Source organism: Entelurus aequoreus, linkage group LG15 (assembly GCF_033978785.1).
Source record: "Entelurus aequoreus isolate RoL-2023_Sb linkage group LG15, RoL_Eaeq_v1.1, whole genome shotgun sequence".
Taxonomy (NCBI): Eukaryota; Metazoa; Chordata; class Actinopteri; order Syngnathiformes; family Syngnathidae; genus Entelurus; species Entelurus aequoreus.
Window position 1 is genome coordinate 45,014,079 of NC_084745.1, and position 20,000 is coordinate 45,034,078.

Below are 20,000 nucleotides of genomic sequence, written 5' to 3' on the forward strand. Positions count from 1 at the left end.
TTCTTTTAATCCAGGGGTGTCCAAACTTTTTGACTTGGGGAGAGCCGAAAGTGGACTGTGTGTAAAGTAACTATATATAATATATTAATATAATGGATATATATTTAATAGTACTGGGATAGGCTCCAGCCACCCTTGTGACCCCGAGGTGGATGGATAATTGGATATCAAGAGTACGTGAAAGTTGGACTTTTACCTTGTTTACTTCCGTGACTACCTCCTTAAAGTTTTGTGATCAATCAGAAATATCAAGCAGCTGAAATGGAGTAGTGTTGTACCAATATTTTGGTACCGGTACCAACATTATTTAGATACTTTTCTGTACTTTACTAAAAAAAAGGGGACCACAAAAAATGTCATTATTGGCTTTATTTTAACAAAAAAATCTTAGGGTACATTAAACATATGTTTATTATTGCAAGTTTGTCCTTAAATAAAATAGTGAACTTACAAGACAACTTGTCTTTTAGTAGTAAGTAAACAAACAAAGGCTCCTAATTAGTCTGCTGACATATGCAGTTAAACATTGTGTCATTTATCATTCTATTATTTTGTCAACATTAATAAGGACAAGCGGTAGAAAATGAACTATTAATCTACTTGTTCATTTACTGTTAATATCTGCTTACTTTCTCTTTTAACATGTTCTATCTACACTTCTGTTAAAATGTAATAATCACGTATTCTTCTGTTGTTTGATACTTTACATTAGTTTTGGATGATACCACAAATTTGGGTATCAATCCGATACCAAGTCGTTACAGGATCATACATTGGTCATATTCAAAGTCCTCATGTGTCCAGGGAAATATTTCCTGAGTTCATAAACATAATATAAAAAAAAATTTAAACGAAAGAAGATGTTGTGATGCCAAAAATATCGACGTAATCATAGTAGTATCGACTAGATACGCTACTGTACTTGGTATCATTACAGAGGCGGTATAGTACCGAATATGATTCATTAGTATCGCGGTACTATACTAACACCGGCATACCATACAACCCTAGTGTGGAGAGTGTTTTGCATTTTACCCATCATGCTTTGTAATGGATTTAAATCTGTGTAATTTAGAATTTTTTCACGGTGCATTTTTATAATGTCCACAAAGTTCGGTGAGCAGGTTGTTATATGAGACCATGTCTGTTGACATTTTGTGTTGGTTGGAATTGTATTTATTTATTTATTTTTTGCACCATGACTAGGGAAGGTTGTTTGCATTGGGTCATATCAGTAAATGCGGTGCATACTTTCAATCGCAGCATAATTAAAAAGGTATTTGATCTGAATTACTCACGTTATCCACTAGAAGGCGACATAATAGTAGCAACAAAATTGTCAGACTTAAAATGCTTGCAATCTCCCTGTGGGTACGATTACTTATTAAAACTTGTGATGTCTCGCGGGCCAAATTGAAGATGTTGGTGGGCCGCATTTGGCCCACCCCTGTTTTAATCCAACATAGTAATTCTCCTGAGGCTGAGCCAATCAGGTTTGGTCTCTTTCTAGTGGTCAGTACCACTCTGTTGATACTTTTATTTTGTTTAGAATAGGATAGAATAGAATAGAATATATCTTTATTGTCATTGTACATTGTACAACGAAATTGCAAGCTAAACTAATTTAGTGCAAATTCATAACACATAAAAACATAAGAACATAGATAAATAGATCAAATTAAAGCTGCAAGCAGCGATGGGCGGGACCGACTTTGACGGCACATAAAATCCAAACCAGAGCGGTAATTAAAACTCTTTGGTCAACTTTTAATCAGAAGGGTTCAATCTCTCTCCTGTGCTAGTTTGAAGCCGACACGACAAACGCGCTCAGAGGAGATAATGTTTGAAAAAAGGTGACCGGTTTTTACAAAACTTTTGTTTTGAAGGGGGAATTGCAAACTTCCTGTTGATTTTTGCTGAAGGATGTCAGTGTATGAAATCTAGGTCTAAGTGAGACCTACATAGAGGTTTTTGTTTCATGTCTCTACGACATTTCTACTGGAAGTTACAGGCAGTTTTGTCTGTGTTTTCTTCCTAGGACCAGTTTTGTCTGTGTTTTCTTCCTAGGGGGCGCTAGAGCGTAATTTTGAGTTTTGGGTTTGGGGTTTTTTTTTTTATTAGATCGCAATTTTTGCCAGTCCTTATGTGTGTGTCCAGTTTGGTGAGTTTTGAAGCATGTTAAGGAGGTCAAATTATAGCTCCAAGAGGCAAAGGTGACTGTTTTTACAAAACTTTTGTTTTGAAGGGGGAATTGCAAACTTCCTGTTGATTTTTGCTGGAGGATGTCAGTGTATGAAATCTAGGTCTAAGTGAGACCTACATAGAGGTTTTTGTTTTATGTCTCTACAACATTCCTACTGGAAGTTACTGACAGTTTTGTCTGTGTTTTCTTCCTAGAAGCAGTTTTGTCTGTGTTTTCTTCCTAGGGGGCGCTAGAGCGCAATTTTGAGTTTTGGGGTTGGGTTTTTTTTTTATTAGATCGCAATTTTTGCCAGTCCTGATGTGTGTGTCCAGTTTGGTGAGTTTTGAAGCATGTTAAGGGGGTCAAATTATAGCTCCAAGAGGCAAAGGTGACTGTTTTTTACAAAACTTTTGTTTTGAAGGGGGAATTGCAAACTTCCTGTTGATTTTTGCTGAAGGATGTCGGTGTATGAAATCTAGGTCTAAGTGAGACCTACATAGAGGTTTTTGTTTCATGTCTCTACGACATTCCTACTGGAAGTTACTGGCAGTTTTGTCTGTGTTTTCTTCCTAGGAGCAGTTTTGTCTGTGTTTTCTTCCTAGGGGGCGCTACAGCGCAATTTTGAGTTTTGGGGTTGTTTTTTTTTTTTTTTTATTAGATCGCAATTTTTGCCAGTCCTGATGTGTGTGTCCAGTTTGGTGAGTTTTGAAGCATGTTAAGGGGGTCAAATTATAGCTCCAAGAGGCAAAGGTGACTGTTTTTACAAAACTTTTGTTTTGAAGGGGGAATTGCAAACTTCCTGTTGATTTTTGCTGAAGGATGTCAGTGTATGAAATCTAGGTCTAAGTGAGACCTACATAGAGGTTTTTGTTTCATGTCTCTACGACATTCCTACTGGAAGTTACAGGCAGTTTTGTCTGTGTTTTCTTCCTAGGGGGCGCTAGAGCGTAATTTTGAGTTTTGGGGCTAGGTTTTTTGATTAGATCGCAATTTTCTTCAGTCCTGATGTGTGTGTCAAATATGGTGAGTTTTGAAGCATGTTAACGGGGTCAAATTACAGCTCAAAGAGGCGGCGGTATAATAATAATAAAACCTTACAAATACAATAGGGTCCTCTGTCCCAAAGGGACATTCGGTCCCTAAATACATAAAATACATAAAAATAGCAAGCACACAGCTCACATGCGCAGTCATTATTGTCGTCTTGTGTTCAGCGACACTATTGCTCTCGGGTAAAAAAATTTTCTTAAGTCTGTTTGTCCGGCATTTTATTGTCCTGTATCTCCTGCAGTTGAAAAAGTTTATGTCCGGGGTGGGATGGGTCCCTTATGATGTTTTAGGCCTTTTTGAGGCACCTGGCACTGTACAGTTCATCTAGGGAGGGGAGAGAGCAGCCAGTGGTCTTCATGGCAGTTTTTAGCCATTGTTATGCTTAGTTTAGGCCAAAAATCTTTAAAAAAACACGGTGAACCCTCAACATTTAAAGTTCTACTATCATTTTTATGCCAAATTAAATATCGCTATACATTTGGTATTCGCATAAGGCCGCAATACCGCGATATAGTTTTAGGCCATATCGTCCATCCCTAAAGGATACCCAAGTCTTGGTCACCTATTAAGTAACAAAGTACTGCTTGGTAGAAAAGAGGCTTAGGTCACTGCTCTTTTTCTTCTTTAACTGTTGTTTATTGCTGACCTCAGGGTGGCGCCGCAGAGCTCAGAGGAGAGAGAGACTTCGCCAGAGAAGACCAGGCCGACGAGGAGGAGGAGGAGGAGGAGGACGACGACGATGCCGACCAGGAGGAGAGGCCTCTGAGGACAGAGTCATCCAGGAGAGGGCAGCACATCCACCACCGGGAGCACAACAATCACCACCACCACCACCATCACCACCGCAACAGCAGCCGAGCGAGGGGCCTCGCCCGCCAGGAGACGTTGGACTCCGAGACCCCGGACAGTCGAGAGAGCAAGGACGCCGCTCACGAGGAGCTTCGCGTTCACATCCTCCAGCATCAGGAGGGCGAGGAGGACAGGGATTTCGGGGCGCCTCACCGGGACCACAACAACCACCATCACCACCACCACCACCACCACCGTGGTGGCGGGCAGGACGAGGGCGGCCACCACCGCTCCAAAGAGCGTGAGCAGGACCACAATGAACGAAACAAACAGCGCACTCACCACCATCACCATCACCACAGGCCCACTAGGGACCACCATCACTACTACGACCCGGACCAAGATGGCGGTTTGGCAGCCAAAAAGAGGAGCGACGCAGGAGAATGAGGACCTGGCTATTTATGTAAACCTCGTTTCCTTTTCTATATCCATATATATCTACTGTACGTGGATCTATGCATAGATGTGGATATGCATGAATATTCACTGTATGCACCTTGTGAGGTGTCCTCTCGCTACGCCCTTTCCCCGAGCCACTCCATCGGACGCCGAGGTCTTTTGTAGCTTCGAAAACATTGGGAATGTTGATGAGATCCGTTTGTCTTCAGGGGGTCCCTAAACCAGGCCGCCTCTGCTCAGATTCATGTGGCAGCCAGAAACAGATGGCTGGTGCTGCGTTGTAGACTGCTGGGAAGGAGCCAAAAACCCCACTCTGCGCTTTTAAAAGGGAGGGAAAAAGGGGACATATCTAAGCAATAATTGGGCCATTCCGTTAAATCGGTGCCGTTTGCAAGTTCTAGTCAGGCCCGCCCCCTCCCTGTACGCAGATCACGCACTGCGTGGTTCATTTTGCATGAAGAAGCGCATGTAAAATGTCAATTAATGAACCTATTCCTAGCCCCTTCCTGCTCTGTCATTGATGAAAATATATTGGGAAATTTCTAGGGGTGTGGGAAAAAATCGATTCGAGTTCAAATCGCGATTCTCATGTTGTGTATCGATTCTCATTTTTCAAAAATCCCTTTATTTTATTTCTTTTTTTTTTTTATTAATCAATCCAACAAAACAATACACAGCAATACCACAACAATGCAATCCAATTCCAAAACCAAACCCGGCCCAGCAACACTCAGAACTGCAATAAACAGAGCAATTGAGAGGAGACACAAACACGACGAATATTATCAACAACAGTATCAATATTAGTTACAATTTCAACATAGCAGTGATTAAAAATCCCTCATTGACATTATCATTAGACATTTATAAAAAAAAGAAAAAAAATGAACAATAGTGTCACAGTGGCTTACACTTGCATCGCATTTCATAAGCTTGACAACACACTGTGTCCAATATTTTCACAAAGATAAAATAAGTTATATTTTTGGTTTATTTAATAGTTGAAACAAATGTACATTATTGCAATCAGTTGATAAAACATTGTCCTTTACAATTATAAAAGCTTTTTACAAAAATCTACTACTCTGCTTGCATGTCAGCAGACTGGGGTAGATCCTGCTGAAATCCTATGTATTGAATGAATAGAGAATTGTTTTGATTCGGAAAAATATCGTTTTTGAATCGCGTTGAATCGAAAAAAAAAATCTATTTATAATCGAATCGTGATCCCAAGAATCGATATTGAATCGAATCGTGGGACACCCAAAGATTTGCAGCCCTAGAAATTTCCCTCCACATTCTCATTGTAAGGCAGCCAAATTGATATTTTTATAATGTTAGAACTATTATTTTGCACAAACAAACAATTTCTTTCCAATGGATTTGTTGTAGGTGAAACTAAATACTAAATTCAATTCAAATTTGATTAAAAAGTATTTTATAAAATTCTACTTAGGGGCCCGATTGATCAAAATAAAGTCTTTCTTCAACTCCGAACCTGATAATACAAATAATGTGTATTTCCCCGCCTCAGTCAACTGGGTTCATATGGCGAAGATGACTCAGTTGAGTAACAGGACTGAAAGTAACAGGAGGGAGGTTGTTTTTTTTACATAGAATTAGCAAATACATGAAATATAACCGCATGGCAGTGATTCAAACAAACAAAAAATATTTTAGGAAAAATAACATCTACCGTATTTTTCGGAGTATAAGTCGCACCGGAGTATAAGTCGCATCGGCCGAAAATGCATAATAAAGAAGGAAAAAAACATATATAAGTCGCACTGGAGTATAAGTCGCATTTTTGGGGGGAAATGTATTTGATAAAAGCCAACACCAAGAATAGACATTTGAAAGGCAATTTAAAATAAATAAAGAATAGTGAACAACAGGCTGAATAAGTGTACGTTATATGAGGCATAAATAACCAACTGAGAACGTGCCTGGTATGTTAACGTAACATATTATGGTAAGAGTCATTTAAATAACTATAACATATAGAACATGCTATACGTTTACCAAACAATCTGTCACTCCTAATCGCTAAATCCCATGAAATCTTATACGTCTAGTCTCTTACGTGAATGAGCTAAATAATATTATTTGATATTTTACGCTAATGTGTTAATAATTTCACACATAAGTCGCTCCTGAGTATAAGTCGCACCCCCGGCCAAACTATGAAAAAAACTGCGACTTATAGTCCGAAAAATATGGTAAATATCACTGAATATGCAGGAAGAAAAAGTGAGTGAATTTACTTTTGCGACTTTATGTGGACCACATGACTTTATTAGGTAGTGTGTAACGGGACTGAGTAAAAACCCAGAGACACCACTAAAGTGATAGTTTTTGAAAGAAAATAAACGGGGGTAAGGAGTAACACATATGTAAAAAAATAACATTTCTGAAGGATTTGAATGATTATACAGTGGTACCTCGGAATATAAGTTTAATTGGTTCTGTGACGCAAATTGCTTCGCGAAAAAAAAAGTATCGCAAAACAATGTCGCCCATCCATCTTCTTCCGCTTATCCAGGGTTGGGTTGCGGGGACAGCAGCCCAACCAGAGAAGCCCAGACAACGCTCTACCCGGCTGCTTTGTCCAGATCCTCCCTGGGGATCCCAAGGCACTCCAAGGCCAGCTAGGAGATATAGTCTCTCCGATGTGTCCTGGGTCTTCCCCATGGCCTCCTATTGGTCGGACTGGGCCATCAATACCTCCCCTGGTAGGTGTCAGGGGGGCATCCAACCAGATGCCTGAGCCACCTCATTTGGCTACTCGTTATGTGGAGGAGCAGCGACTTTACTTCGAGCTCCTCCCGAACTCCAGAGCTTCTCACCCTAAGGGAGAGCCCCAGCAACCGACGTAGGAAACTCATTTCGGCCGCCTGTACCCGTGATCTTGTCTTTTCGGTCACAACCCAAAGCTGATGCAAAAAGGTGTGGTTAGGACCGTAGGTCGGACAGTTAATTGACTGAATCTTCACAACGATGGACTGATGCAGAGTCCGCATCACTTGTTCTCATCCCAGTCGCTTCACAGTCAGCTGCGAACCAACCCAGTAAGAACTGAAGATCACAGCCAGATGAAGCCAGCATGACCACATCATCTGCAAATACCTAAACCTAAAGCCACCAGAGCGGATTCTCTCAACACCTTGACTGCATGTTAAAATTCTGTCAGGCAGCACTCACAGAGTCCAACCCTCGCTAGAAACAGGTGCGACTTACTGCCGGCAATGCATCCGAAGCGCTGACACCGATCGTACAGCGAGCGGAATGCAACCATCAGACTGTTTGATATTCCTGGAGCACTCTCCAAGGGACACGGTCGAATGCCTTTTCCAAGTCCAGAAAACACATTTACACTGATTTGGCAAACTTCTAGATAGATAGTACTTTATTCTATGCACCCACAAGGACTCTTCCAAAAATTTTGAGCTGGTCCACAGTTTCACGACCAGGACAAAAACCACACTGCTTCTCTTGAATCTGAGATTCGAATATCCAGCGTAGCCACCTGTCCAATACACCTGAATAGACACTAATAGGAAGGCTGAGGAGTGTGATCCCACGATAGTTGGAATACAACCCCCAGTCCCGTTTTTGATGGGAGGAACCACCATCCCGGTCTACCAATCCAGAGGTACCACCCCTGGCATCTAGAGCTTTAAGGAAATCTGGGCAGATCTCGTCGAACCCAGAGCCTTGCCACCGAAGAGATTCTTAACTACCTCTGCAACCTCAGCCCCAGAGTTAGGAGAGCCCACTACAGAGTCAACAGGCACTGCTTCTTCACAGAAGGCGTATAAGTGGGATTGAGGATGTCTTCCAAGTATTGCTTCCACCAATTCACAACATCCCAAGTCAAAGTCAGCAGCACACATCCCCTTATACACAATGATGACGGTCAACTGATTCTCCTTCCTAAAACGGAGGGGGAAGATCCAGAAAATACCTCCGGAAGAGGTTCTCCATGGTTTCACTGAACTCCTACCATGTCCGAATTTTTGCTTTGACATCCGCCAAAGCCACACACCACTTGGACTGTCGAGTACCTGTCAGTTGCCTCCAGAGTACCATAAGCCAAAAAGACCTTCTTCAGCTTGATGGCATCCCTCTCCGCCGCTGTCCCCCAGGTTGTTCTGGGATAACCGCCACGACAGGCACCAACCACCTTGTGGCCACAGCTCCAATCGGCTGCCTTGCCAATAGAGGTACGGAACATGGCCCACTCAATGTCTCCCACCTCTCTTGGAACATGTTTGAAGCTCTTCTAGAGGTGGAAATTAAAACTCCCTGACGGGAGACCCTCACATTGGGTTTGGTCCTGGCAGGGAAATCCTCCCCCATCCGAATGTGATCAGTTGAAAGTTCCATCCTCACTTCTCCTCAGCGTCCAAGACGTGGGACCGAGTCCAAGTCCGACAAAACGCCCATAAAGGCAATCATTGAACTGCAGCCCACGGTGTCCTGGTACCAGGTGCACATATGGACACCATTACGCATGAACGTTCTGCTTGTTATGAACAATCTTTGACTAGCATAAAAGTCCAGTTACAAAAAATCCCTCGGGTTTAGATCGGGGCAGCCGTTCCTCCTAATCATGCCTCTAGAGGCCTCACTGTCATTTCCAACGTGAGCGTTGAAGTCCCCTAGCAGAACAAGCCAATCGCTTGAGGGAGCATTCTCCAGTACTGCCTCTAGGGGATTCAAAAAGTGTGGGACTCGTTCCTCACCTGAAGGCAGAAGGAGTCAACCCTCTTGTCTTCTGGGTTAAACTTCAACGTACGAGCTAGGAGTCAGGGGGAAACAAGTATTGCCTGTCCCCGCTCACTGATTGCAACACCAGAATGGAAGGAAGTCCAGAACCTCTCGAAAGGAATGATTTCAGAGCCCCTGCTTTACGTTGGCAAGCTCAGTCTCCTTCTCCCACTAGAGAAGTGACATTCCACGCCCCAAGAGCTAGCTTTTGCAGCTGAGGGTCAGACCGCCAAGGTCCCCATACCTTCGGCTGCTGCCCAGCTCACAATGCACCCGACCCCAATAGCCTTTCCCATTAGTGGTGACCCCATTGGAGGGGTGGATTTACGTGGCCTCTTCTGGTTGTGCCCCGTAGGACCTGCTTGTCTTAGGAAACCCCACCAGGGGCACAGAATCCCTCAACATTGTATTTCTTAGGATCACTGGGACACGCAAACTCCTCAGAGAGCTCAGCGTCGCCTGTTGAAATGCATTCAAATAAATTAATCGGTGCTTGACCACCAAAACAGCACCATTTTACTATGTAAACCATTTAAAATGAAAATACTTCAAATTGTATTAAGAAATACAATAGAATCTAATACAAATAACTACAGTCATTTTATAAAGTAAAAAGTAGAGTTGACTTCTATATTTATTTCCTGGGCCCTTGCTGTCAAACACCATCAGCAGCTTCTCCATATTTTCATGGATAAATGTTGGTGTTTAGATATTATTTTAACGTTCTTGGCTGGCGTTATGGAGTCATTCAGTATGGTGCAGACTAGCCAGTCATGTTTTTGATGACTTCTTTTTTCAATTTAATGAATATCATCCTCTTATTTTCAGCACTGTCCTTCACCCTCACTTTCTTCCTTTTCATGGTTGGAATACGAAATGATCTCTGGCTATAAGCTAATGCTAGTGCTTGAAACTGGATGTTTTGGTCGGATTTTACGGGATTTAGCGTGACATTCGCTACACTATAACTACAGTGGGGAGGCTCGTAACTTACCGTATTTTTCGGAGTATAAGTCGCTCCGGAGTATAAGTCGCACCGGCCGAAAATACATAATAAAGAAGGAAAAAACATATATAAGTCGCACTGGAGTATAAGTCGCATTTTTTGGGGAAATTTATTTGATAAAACCCAACACCAAGAATCGACATTTGAAAGGCAATTTAAAATAAATAAAGAATAGTGAACAACAGGCTGAATAAGTGTACGTTATATGAGGCATAAATAACCAACTGAGAACGTGGCTGGTATGTTAACGTAACATATTATGGTAAGAGTCATTCAAATAACTATAACATATAGAACATGCTATACGTTTACCAAACAATCTGTCACTCCTAATCGCTAAATCCCATGAAATCTTATACGTCTAGTCTCTTACGTGAATGAGCTAAATAATATTATTTGATATTTTACGCTAATGTGTTAATAATTTCACACATAAGTCGCTCCTGAGTATAAGTCGCACCCCCGGCCAAACTATGAAAAAAACTGCAACTTATAGTCCGAAAAATACGGTAAATGTTTCTAAAGCATGACGATTAGCCGAGAGACAGACTTGTAAACGACATATCCTGAGGTACCTTTGTATTTTATTGTGAAGTCTAATGTTAGCAAGCAGGGACCAGCAACAAATGCTATTTTTTTCATTATTCAATGTAAATGAAATCAAGATCCCGATTTAACCAATATTTTAAATGATGTTGATTACGAAATTAGATGAATACAACTATTTGTTTTACAGTTAATTCAATTGTGCATATATGACTTTTTTTTTTTTAGGGAATGTCGCCGATTATTTGGCATTCCTCCCCTATTTCTGTCATTCACGTATGCCTAATGTGCTCCTAAAAACTTCCAATGCACTTTTCGTGTATAGCTACGTTCACATTGCAGGTCAATTGCGATTTTTTTTTTTTTTTGCTCATTTGTGAAATGTATGTGACTTTTTTTTTTCATGTCAACGTGAACAGTAAAACATTTATTTTTAATTCGACGCGGGTCGGGTCGCGGTCATCAAAAAGCGACAATGTCATTACTCTTCTCCAAAATAGACTGTCGCAAAAAGAAGCCCATGCGCGACAAACAGCGAGAGACAAAACAAATCATCTTCTATCTTAATCTTTTACAACAAATAATTTGGTTAAAAAGATGTTGGATACAATTCCTACGAGACTTGGAGCCTTACTTCTGTGTGACGTCACGATGTCACGTGCTCATTCTGTTTACTTCAGGGACCGTTAGAAATCACTTTTTTTTTTGTGTAAAGTGAATATTGGATTCAACACAAAACTAGATATTGTAGCCAGCAGTGTGAACGGAGCCTTGAGTCTTCCCAGTCGTCTAAAAAGCAGCGTTAGCACGAAGGATGAAAATAAATGTCGTTAAAATACATATTTGGTCAACATCTTTAATGGCTAATTATGCAGTAAAATACGTAGGTTTATTTTGGATTCATGTAACTTTCTGTTCTATCTTGTGTTCTTATACTGTTTTTCTAGTCTAATTCTTGTCAACTGAATGCAAAATGATGGCTTCCGCTCGAGTCGTCTTGTTTACAACCCCTCACTTTATCATTTGCTCCTCTTGGACAATTGTAAAAAAAAGAGCAAACCCCAACATTTATTTGTATGCTACATTGGTGAGGCTGCAGCTTTTTCAACGGTGCACAATAAAACAATGTGTGCTCTTTTGAGTACACCCAGGCTGTGGCATCTATAAATAGTTTTTTTTTTGTCAAGCGGAACGCTGCTGAAAAATTAAAAGGGAGGCCTCCCCGGTCGTCATGGCGACGTTGAAAAAAAAGAGAAAAAGTCGGTTAGTTTGCCTTTCATGGCGAGTCTGAGGGTCTTCTGCAGTTTGCCAGACAAACATCCATAAATAATTCCTTTTTTCTCTACCTCTCGTGACCTCTTTCTGCACACGACACTTCCTGGTTCCGCACTTCCACGAGCCGCCGTCGCCATGGCGGCTGTGTCGTCACTGTTGCCATGGCGACTGCCGCAGCTTCTCCTTACATGGCCTGCAGACGGCTTTGTTTACTTGAGCGCTGAGACTGCGACGGTTTCCATGGCAACGCTTCCAAACGCTGCAGCTCCACTGGAACCTTATTGGTTACAGAAGAGATTTCTAATGAAGTCATAACAAAGTCATGTCGCCATCTAGTGGCGATTAGTCATCTTTGCATGTCACATCTTCTGAAGAGTCACTTTTCTGGAATTTAGCAATAAAAAAGCCAATGGTGTCGCTGTTGGCCCTGCAAGTGAGGGGCGCACCGTCGTCTGCCTGCTGCCAGTTTAGCTCGGGCCGGAACCTCTGGAGCAGGCGGAGCTGTTCCGGTGCCAGACCCGCCCCCGCCATTCCCTCGGCGCCGACGTGAGGCTCCTGCGGGCGGGAAAGCTCTGTTATGGTTTCGTTTTGGGGCGTAGGCGAAAGAAGTGGGGGTCCTTACCTGAGGCTGCAGCCTGAGGCAAGGGAAGGTGCGCAGGGCCCACGCCACCTGCTCCTCGTTTTCCGCCAGCGTCACCGTGCACGTGCTGTACACCAGAACTCCGCCCCTTTTTAGCAGCTGCACCGCCTGCAAGAAATACAAAATAGTATAAAATTGGTCAAAATTCAATAAAATGTTAACAGGCAAGGTGTGTTATATAACAAAAATAGTATTTATATCAAATTTATACTGTAAAATATTATATATAAAATATTATACATCTAAAAAAAATCATAAAATAGTATAAACTAAATACACATAAAATATATTACAGTATACTAAATTGTATCCTATCCAAAATAGAAGACACTGTTAAACAATTGTGTGCGTGTGTAAATATGTACGCAGTATATATATATATATATATATATATATATATATATATATATATATATATATATATATATATATATATATATATATATATATATATATATATATATATATATATATATATATATATATATATATATATATATATATAAATTCAAATGAATCATGATTCTTACTTGTAAAAATTATTTATTGATAAAAAAAAACACAAATCTTTATTTTGTTTCATCAGTCCTGTCCAGCCACTCAGACAAGTCATATAGTTGATGTAGAGCAGGGGTGTCAAACTCAAATACAGAGTGGGCCAAAATGTAAAACTGAACAAAGCCGCGGTCCAAGGTTGAACAAATTAACCTTTTAATAGGGACCCAAACAAGTTTTGCATTGAATATTGAACAAGCAAGGCTTATATAACTTTATAGTGACATGCAAAATCGAGTTTCAAATAATAATAATAATAATTTAAAAATATCATTGGCATATCAAATAAAATTTAAATACAAATTGAATGCCTCTTTTCTATTTGCAGCCTTCTGAGGTAAATATCAAAATAAACTTTTTCCACAGCATAATAATAAATTTGAAAATAAAATAACAATAATGAATGAATCAAACATTCAAGCCTTGAAGTAGCAAGAGAAAGTGCATGAATAAAACGTGAATTATTGCTTAGTTTGCTACACTGATTTGCTTTAATGCTGAATATGGAACAAGCAACGCTTATATAACTTAATAGTGCAAAATCAACTTTAAAAAAACAAACGAAAAAACATCAATGGTATATTAAATACAATTGAAATAAAAAATTGAATGCCTCTTTTCTATTTGCACCCTTCTGAGGTAAATATCAAAATTAACTTGGTGGGCAGGAGCGGGGTTTGGTGGTAGCGGGGCTGTATATTGTAGCATCCCGGAAGAGTTAGTGCTGCAAGGGGTTCTGGGTATTTGTTCTGTTGTGTTTATGTTGTGTTGTCCCGAAATGTGTTTGTCATTCTTGTTTGGTGTGGGTTCACAGCGTGGCGCATATTTGTAACAGTGTTAAAGTTGTTTATACGGCCACTCGCAGTGTGACCTGTATGGCTGTTGACCAAGTATGCCTTGTATTCACTTATAAATTATGTGACTAGGCCAGCATGCTGTTTGTAGAGGTTGTAGAGGACATTGAAGGCAGTGCCTTTAAGGCACGCCCCCAATAATGTTGTCCGGATGGAAATCGGGAGAAATTCAGGAGAATGGTTGCCTCGGGAGATTTTTCGGAAGGGGTACTGAAATTTGGGAGTCTCTCGGGAGGGTTGGCAAGTATGAATATTAGCGGTGAATGCGGTGTTACCGCGGCACCACCGCTGTATAATACCGGCGGGCCAGCTCTAATGTTAATTTGATATCACCTCAAGGGCCAAATGAAATTACACGGCGGGCCAAATTTGGCCCGCGGGCCAGAGTTTGACACTCTTGATGTAGAGGATCATATCTGCTGTACAAATTTACTTTAGAAAAAGTATTGGATACTTCTTTTGTTGCCTTATTTGTATCTGACTTTATTACATCTTTAGGTAGAATTTTATTAAGCAAAACCAAGTTTCTTATAAGTAATATATACATTTATCAGAGTTGTGGAGGAATCTAGTTAATCACAGAACTGGCGCCCAATGTTATTAAAAAAGTATTGATTTTTAATCGCGAATCTATCCTGAATCGAATCGTGTGGTGCCCAAAAGATACCCAAAGATTCACAGCCCTAAAATAGTATATATACACTGTGTGTGTGTATATACTGTATATATATATATATATATATATATATATATGTATATATATAATATATGTGTATATATATGTATATATGTATATATATATATGTGTATATATGTATATGTATATGTATATATATATATATATATATATATATATATATATATATATATATATATATATATATATATATATATATATATATATATGTATATGTACATATATATATATATATATATATATATATATATATATATATATATATATATATATATATATATATATATATATATATATATATATATATATATATATATATATATATATATATATATATATATATATATATTAGGGCTGCAACAACTAATCGATTAAATCGATTAAAATCGATTATTAAAATAGTTGCCGATTAATTTAGTCATCGATTCGTTGGATCTATGCTATGCGCAGAGGTTGTTTTGTTTTGTTTTTTTAATTTTAAAAAAATTATTTTATTTTTTTTTACTAAACCTTTATTTATAAACTGCAACATTTACAAACAGCTGAAAAACAATAATCAAAATAAGTATGGTGCCAGTATGCTGTTTTTTTTTCAATAAAATACTGGATAGGATAGAAATGTAGTTTGTCTCTTTTATCCGATTATTACTCGATTAATCGAAGTAATAATCGACAGATTAATCGATTATCAAATTAATCGTTAGTTGCAGCCCTAATATATATATACATGTGTGTGTATATATATATATATTTATATATATATACACACACACATGTATATATACATGTGTGTGTATATATATATATACATACATAATATATATACATGTAAATATACATATATACAGTATATATACATGTGTGTATATATATATATATACATACATAATATATATACATGTAAATATACATATATACAGTATATATATATGTTTGTGTATATATATATATATATATATATATATATATATATATATATATATATATATATATATATATATATATATATATATATATATATATATATATATATATATATATATATATATATATATATATATATAAAGAAAATTTATAAAATAGTATACTGGTACATAAAATAAAACAATGAATAGAATATATTCAAAATAAAAACATAAAATAGAGTAGGGATAAAATAGAAAATATAGACTAGTAATACAATAAAGTAAAATATACTGTATATATAATATATACAAAAATGCATTTTCTATAAAATTGAATTTACTGTTTTAAAATATATAACAAAATATTTACATACAATTTATTACATAAAATAGAATATAAAATAAAATATATGAAATAGTATAAAATGTCTATGAAATACAATACTTAGACTGGTAAAAATAAATACAGCATAAAATAGAAAACGTAAAATATACATAGATATACTCATTTATAATATATATATTGAAATAGAGTACATGAAACACTGTTTATTAACCCAAGGCCCAACAAAAAAGATCTGTTTATCTGTAAGGGGCGCCAGTAGTAGGAGTCTTTGTCGCCACCTGGTGGTGAAAGAGCAGCAATCACTTACTGCGTGAAACAGCTTGCGTTGCAGCGGTGGAAAGGAGCAGATCTCCTTCAGGCTCCAGGTGCTCGCCATGTTGGGTCTCTGTCCGAGGCCGCTGCACGGAGCGTCCAGCAGGACCCGATCGAAGCTCTCGGGGTGAAACGGCGGTTCTGGAGAAGAAGAAGCTGCACACTGACTACTTGCATACATGGAGAGGTGTTGTGTTGTTACCTTCAGCGTCTTTGGCTGAGTGCTGGCTCGCCGCACGAGTGCTGTTGAAGCAAAATGCTTTAATGCAACGCAGCTGCAACATTTCAGCGTTTTGACGAATAAGCTCCATCTTGTTTGGGATCCGCTCCAAAGCCACGACTTCACCCTGTTGGAGACAAACACACGTCCACGTTGTTGTCGACGCTGCAAGTCCCGCCCCACGCACGCACCTGGTCCCCCATGAGGGCGGCGATGTGGCACGTCTTTCCCCCCGGGGCGGCACACATGTCCAGGATACGCTCTCCAGGGCAAGGCCCCAGCACGTGACCCACAACCACCGAGGGAAGGTTCTGCCCACAACGGTCAAAACCTTAGGACGCCAACAAGCTGGCGGAGTCACATGACCCACCTACCTGTAAGAAGACCAGCTGAGGGAGGAGCCCGTCAAAGGAGGGCGTGGCATAAAGCGGCTCAGTCATGCGGACGCCGACGCCTCTGGAACAACAAAGTATTACCATGAAGCTGCTTCTTAAACACTGCCAGTAAAACCACACTCTGCATGCTTGCAGACTCATTTTGCACTTGCACGCCCTCTTTTTTTGTCCGCACGCAATCTCTCGCCATGTTTCTTTCTCTACGAGTGCAGAGTTCCACATGGCGTCAACACTGCCAAAATTGTGGCGTGTTAAAAGTAGGCTCTGGCTGCGTGCGGACTCATTTGACATTTGCACGGTGTCTTTTGACCCACCTGCAACGCTCGCCATTTGTCTTTCCTCTACGAGCACAAAGTTTTGCCTGCGTATGTAAAAAGTACACTCTGCACCTGTGTGGACTTGTGTGGCGTCTTTTTGCCCGCGCGAAAACTCTTGTTTGCGCTTGCAATGTGTCTTTCTCTACGAGCGCAAAGTTCCATATGGTTTCCGATAATATCGGACTGCCGGCCGATAAATGCTTTAAAATGTAATATCGGAAATTATCGGTATCGGTTTCAAAATGATCGGTATCGGTTTCAAAAAGTAAAATGTATGACTTTTTAAAACGCCGCTGTGTACACGGACGTAGAGAGAAGTACAGAGCACCAATAAACCTTAAAGGCACTGCCTTTGCGTGCCGGCAAAATCACATAATATCTACGGCTTTTCACACACAAAAGTGAATGCAACGCATACTTGGTCAACAGCCATACAGGTCACACTGAGGGTAGCGTATAAACAACTTTAACACTGTTACAAATATGCGCCCCACTGTGAACCCACACCAAACAAGAATGACAAACACATTTCGGGAGAACATCCGCACCGTAACACAACATAAACACAACAGAACAAATACCCAGAACCCCTTGCAGCACTAACGCTATAATATACACCCCCCGTTACCCCCTAACACCCCTCCACCTCAACCCCGCCCACCTCAACCTCCTCATGCTCTCTCAGGGAGAGCATGTCCCAAATTCCAAGCTGCTGTTTTGAAGCATGTTAAAAAAAATGATACACTTTTTGGCCTAGTGGTTAGAGTGTCCGCCCTGAGATCGGTAGGTTGTGAGTTCAAACCCCGGCCGAGTCATACCAAAGACTATAAAAATGGGACCCATTACCTCCCTGCTTGGCACTCAGCATCAAGGGTTGGAATTGGGGGTTACATCACCAAAAATGATTCCCGGGCACGGCCACCGCTGCTGCTCACTGCTCCCCTCACCTCCCAGGGGGTGATCAAGGGGATGGGTCAAATGCAGAGGACAAATTTCACCACACCTAGTGTGTGTGTGACAATAATTGGTTTTAACTTTAACTTCAATAAGAAATATGGCAGTGCCATGTTGGCACTTTTTTCCATAACTTGAGTTGATTTATTTTGGAAAACCTTGTTACATTGTTTAATGCATCCAGCTGGGCATCGCAACAAAATTAGGCATAATAATGTGTTAATTCCACGACTGTATACACTACCGTTCAAAAGTTTGGGGTCACCCAAACAATTTTGTGGAATAGCCTTCATTTCTAAGAACAAGAATAGACTGTCGAGTTTCAGATGAAAGTTCTCTTTTTCTGGCCATTTTGAGCGTTTAATTGACCCCACAAATGTGATGCTCCAGAAACTCAATCTGCTCAAAGGAAGGTCAGTTTTGTAGCTTCTGTAACGAGCTAAACTGTTTTCAGATGTGTGAACATGATTGCACAAGGGTTTTCTAATCATCAATTAGCCTTCTGAGCCAATGAGCAAACACATTGTACCATTAGAACACTGGAGTGATAGTTGCTGGAAATGGGCCTCTATACACCTATGTAGATATTGCACCAAAAACCAGACATTTGCAGCTAGAATAGTCATTTACCACATTAGCAATGTATAGAGTGTATTTCTTTAAAGTTAAGACTAGTTTAAAGTGCTTTTCCTTCAAAAATAAGGACATTTCAATGTGACCCCAAACTTTTGAACGGTAGTGTATATCGTATCAGTTGATATCGGAATCGGTAATTAAGAGTTGGACAATATCGGAATATCGGATATCGGCAAAAAAGCCATTATCGGACATCTCTACTTGTAATGTGTCGCTCGCTCGTTGGCCCCACGGTCCCTCCTTTTGGCACTTAGGGGCCAGATTTCAAAATGCCATCCATCCATCCATTTTCTACCGCTTGTCCCTTTTTGGGGTTGCGGGGGGTCGCTGGAGCCTATCTCAGCTGCATTCGGGCGAAAGGCGGGGTACACCCTGGAAAAGTCGCCACCTCATCGCGGGGTTGCAGATTTCAAAATGGTCATTTAAAAACGTCTGCTGGTCGGAGCCGATCCAGGAGGATTGTTGCTGTCCAACTGTGAGGCTCGTGAAGAGTAGTCTTTACACAAAATGATCCTTATGAAGTGTGTCAAATAAAACCAGTGTGTACATGGCCACATTTTGCCACTGTTTTGATGCCATACACCAAAAACTCACCTGGCGGGGTCACCGGAACCAAAAATGCTGGCGCGGTCCTTTTCCGCCACTCCGTTTCCCACAAAGACTTTCCTCCCCTGGAAGCTGAGCGCTCCTCGCGTGCACTTGCCCTCCAAGTCGGAGAAGACGGACACGGCGTCTCCAGCCTTCATATCTAACAGGACACAGACGCTCACAGGTGAGTTCACGTCTTTTCCTCTTCTCGGGGGAAAGAAGCTCACGTTTGGGGCAGGCCAGCATCCCGGGGGTGAAGACGTGAGCGCCCCTCAACACGGCGTTCCCACACTGAGCGCCCACCACCACCTCCTTGCTGAGCTGCTGCACACACCTGAGGGAGGACGCGACGTTACTTCCTGATTAGCGCGTTGCGTCACGTGCGTCTCACACACCTGGGCCCGTCCACAGGAAGCAGCAGCACGTCTGGAATGCCGGGGTGCGGAACTGCCTCCAGCCCCTCCCCCCGCTGTCCAACGTGGGCAAAAACATGTGAACGCGACC

General features: G+C 40.5%; 2 protein-coding genes across 10 annotated transcripts in view; one reads left to right on the forward strand and one right to left on the reverse strand.

The window, feature by feature from the left end:
• Positions 1–13,040, forward strand: part of cacnb2a (calcium channel, voltage-dependent, beta 2a) — a 190,779-nt gene extending 177,739 nt beyond the window's left edge. For all 7 annotated transcript variants that reach the window (XM_062021594.1, XM_062021597.1, XM_062021595.1 and 4 more), the window contains one exon: positions 3,884–13,040. In XM_062021594.1, the coding sequence (XP_061877578.1) occupies positions 3,884–4,468 (585 nt within the window). In that variant the 3' untranslated portion in view covers positions 4,469–13,040. The remainder of the gene's footprint in view (positions 1–3,883) is intronic.
• Positions 11,641–20,000, reverse strand: part of nsun6 (NOP2/Sun RNA methyltransferase 6) — an 11,696-nt gene continuing 3,336 nt past the window's right edge. The window contains exons 3-11 of one of the 3 annotated variants that reach the window (XM_062021603.1): positions 19,892–19,965; positions 19,724–19,830; positions 19,503–19,656; positions 16,981–17,062; positions 16,798–16,917; positions 16,589–16,733; positions 16,382–16,527; positions 12,700–12,825; positions 11,641–12,632 (exon numbers count right to left, since the gene is read on the reverse strand). In XM_062021603.1, coding sequence (XP_061877587.1) covers positions 12,420–12,632; positions 12,700–12,825; positions 16,382–16,527; positions 16,589–16,733; positions 16,798–16,917; positions 16,981–17,062; positions 19,503–19,656; positions 19,724–19,830; positions 19,892–19,965 — 1,167 coding nt within the window. In that variant the 3' untranslated portion in view covers positions 11,641–12,419. Of the gene's footprint in view, positions 12,633–12,699; positions 12,826–16,381; positions 16,543–16,588; positions 16,734–16,797; positions 16,918–16,980; positions 17,063–19,502; positions 19,657–19,723; positions 19,831–19,891; positions 19,966–20,000 lie in introns of all 3 variants that reach the window. The other 2 variants (XM_062021602.1, XM_062021604.1) reach the window with 2 other exon arrangements.